This window comes from Diadema antillarum, unplaced genomic scaffold (assembly GCF_040938485.1).
Source record: "Diadema antillarum isolate AM-2024a unplaced genomic scaffold, OU_Dant_1.0 scf00000006, whole genome shotgun sequence".
Taxonomy (NCBI): Eukaryota; Metazoa; Echinodermata; class Echinoidea; order Diadematoida; family Diadematidae; genus Diadema; species Diadema antillarum.
Window position 1 is genome coordinate 2,201,345 of NW_027270895.1, and position 2,874 is coordinate 2,204,218.

The 2,874-nt window shown below is 40.9% G+C and overlaps 1 protein-coding gene across 1 annotated transcript; it reads right to left on the bottom strand.

The window, feature by feature from the left end:
• Positions 1 to 220: 220 nt before the first annotated feature.
• LOC139715780 (ileal sodium/bile acid cotransporter-like) lies at positions 221 to 2,874 on the bottom strand. Its single transcript, XM_071627322.1, has 4 exons — positions 2,650 to 2,874; positions 2,066 to 2,259; positions 1,517 to 1,721; positions 221 to 739 (listed from the first exon to the last, which is right to left on the bottom strand). Exons 1-4 carry the CDS (start codon positions 2,872 to 2,874, stop codon positions 221 to 223), a joined length of 1,143 nt encoding a protein of 380 aa, XP_071483423.1.

Genomic DNA, 2,874 nt, shown 5'->3' on the forward strand with positions numbered 1-2,874 from the left:
TGATGGATGAATGTTATTCCAAAATATATGTAACAATTTTAAATGACGACCATTTTTTCAAATCAGAGCCAGCCAAGACCCAATACATATTGTATATCTACGCAATATATTTTTGGATGCTATTAAAAAGAGATATTTTATTCTATTGATTGTTGCTGTGTCTTTTTTATTGAATGTCAACCGTAAACATTGTTGATGTTAAGTGCATGTTATTTTCACTTCAGTCATTCGGCGTGGTTCCAACTTCTGTATCCACTTCTTGACTGTAAACTGAGTCATCAATGTTGCTCTTTATTTCAGTGTCACTGGCCTCCACACAATTGGACTCGACTCGAACTATTTCGATGTTGTCTCCGGCATCCTCTCCTTTGGCTCCCGGCTTATGTATAACCCACCTGTATAACCCGACCAGCAAAATTGGCTCGAAAGTGACGAAAAATAGGTAGAGAACTGGGTAGAAGAGCATATCTAGGAAGAGAGGCGAATCGGCGAAGGAGAGAAGTGTCACGGTCCAGGCAAGTCCCACGTTCTGGGAGCCGGTCTCGAAGGCGATAGCACGGCATTTGGCGTGAGGCTGTCGGAGCAAGAGGGCGAACCCGTAGCCTATAGCGAAGCCCAGGGCAGGAAGAAGGATGGAACACAGCCACAGTCCCCATCCGGCTTTGTAGAAAGAGGAATTCAGGATTATGCTCACGGCAACGGACCCGATGGTTGAAATGACAGCTAGAGTCAAGGATATCTGTTGTATTAAAGTGAGAAACGTATGAGCTCATAGATCAACAGATCGTTTCTTCCAACACTCTATTTGTATACCTCTATCTCGAAAGCGGATTTGTTAACTATATTTTGATGATTATGCATTCGCCAATAGTGACTCTGCGATTGCGTCTGTTTCCCCATCTGATTCATTTTTTTTTATTGCAATTATATGAGTCACAATAAAGATGTTCAAATTACAATGGTCATAGCTTTATTTCCAACATTAATGTTTTTGGACATACTTCCGATATTTTTTTAATGATTGGTGTTTTCATTTATTGTAGGCCTATGTGTATACCCCTGTCATTTTCACCATTAACAATTTTAGGAAAATTTTATAGAATTCTAACTCCGCTAAATATTCTGATGTTCAAATAACAGAAAACCTGACAAAGCGTGATGATATTCATATATTGCGTGTATTATGTGTGTGTTTGTGTGTGTGTGTGTGTGTGTGTGTGTGTGTGTGTGTGTGTGTGTGTGGATGCACGATTACGATGTGGCTCGTATGAATACTCGAATACGCGGAGAAATAACTTTTAATTACATACGTATTTTCTTTACGTGCAAGACTTGAGCGTGGGAACAAGTGATATTTTAATTGATATATTTCTTCGCTATTTTTCAATGTATGGAAACAAAATATCACGTGAAAGTGCTACGAAAACAAAAAACAAAAAGTAAGCGTCTTTTCGTTGCTCGGTACACGGCCTAGTGTGTGTAAAAAGAAGCCTAAATCTATGCCCTCTTAACTTACACGTGAAATCCAAGTCGTCCAGGCCTCTTTCCACCAGTGCAGGAACATTCCGAAGGACACCGGGATCAAAATAGTGATGAGGGTTGTAAAAATATCAAGGTAAGGAATCACCGTAGACTCACTGGTCCACACCCGAGTGTAGATAAACAGGTTTAAAGGCATCATCCCTATGGCGGCGGCTGTGGAAACTGTTGTCATGGCAACACTGAAATGGAAGGGAACAAACAAAATAATTCAACTGTATGCGTCACTATTTCATGTATAGTGGCCTCATTCTGTGCCCTTTTATACTCCTCCTTTTTTCTGGTTCTTGTTTTTCTTTTTTACATGCAAGAAAATATGAAATGATCGTAAGCTTCTCATACTATATATCAGAACTTTCTGCAAGAGATTTATTCTTTCATGATCAGTGACTGGGATAATTTCTTACGCTTCTTCAATGATGATTAAGAGATTAGGACAAGGTGGTGCTGAACAGAAGAATTCAAGGAGAACACGTGCATCAAGATAAGAGAGGAGAGGAAAGCCCATCTTAGATAGAAATATTACCTCAGACACACGTCCCCATTCGTCCAATATGTAAAGATATTAGAAAGAGTTCCACCAGGGCAGCATGCAAGTATGAGGACCGATATGGCGCCGGCCGCTTCAAGTTTCAAGGCCAGGCCGAGGCAGAACCCGATGAGAGGCATCAATATAAACTGTGACGCCATGCCGATGAAAAATCCGGCGGGATGACGAAACTGGGCAGGAAAAGAAGGTCGACCGATAGGACTGGAAAAGTCTTGATTGTGATGATAAAAACGTGACAGCAGCCTTTTTGCCAGGCTTTCAGATTTACCGCCAGGGCAATCATCGTTGCTTCGACTGTAAAATGCAGATGTTATTATCACTTTCTAAAAGTCAGAAAAGCAAACGTGCTCCGAAATTTCGGCAGTATTAATGTTCTTGGATCATCCTAAGGTTAAATACGGATTTGTTTTAATATTCATTTAGGTTTATATGGGCATGGCTGTCTTTAAAGCATCTTAATGCTTTGATCTTTCTTTCTATAGAAAGTGTAAGCTATAGAAGTGAAAAATGAAAATGCGATGTCGAATCTAAAGAAAAGACAGAATGATATGTCGACAAACCGTTTCCTTAATGTCCTTAACATCAATGGTCACGCCCATGGACAGCATCGACAACACCACAGAGGAAGTGGCCAAGATCTGTGACACCAGAGTTAGACTCACGCCACCGTTTGGAGGACCCATAGTGGTACCATTGCTAGTAATATTTGGCGTTGCTGTAGACGGCAGAGTCGACTCGGTGACCAAGATCTCTGTCACAGCCGTGGCATGTCCTCTGATATCCAT

Excerpts from the sequence above, each read along its gene's own strand:
- LOC139715780 (XM_071627322.1), bottom strand. The coding sequence starts at position 2,874 with ATGGATATCAGAGGACATGCCACGGCTGTGACAGAGATCTTGGTCACC. Across the intron at positions 2,260-2,649 it reads TTAAGGACATTAAGGAAACG|TTTCGTCATCCCGCCGGATT; the intron begins GTTTGTCGACAT and ends TTTCCTGCCCAG. Across the intron at positions 1,722-2,065 it reads AATGGGGACGTGTGTCTGAG|TGTTGCCATGACAACAGTTT; the intron begins GTAATATTTCTA and ends CTTCCATTTCAG.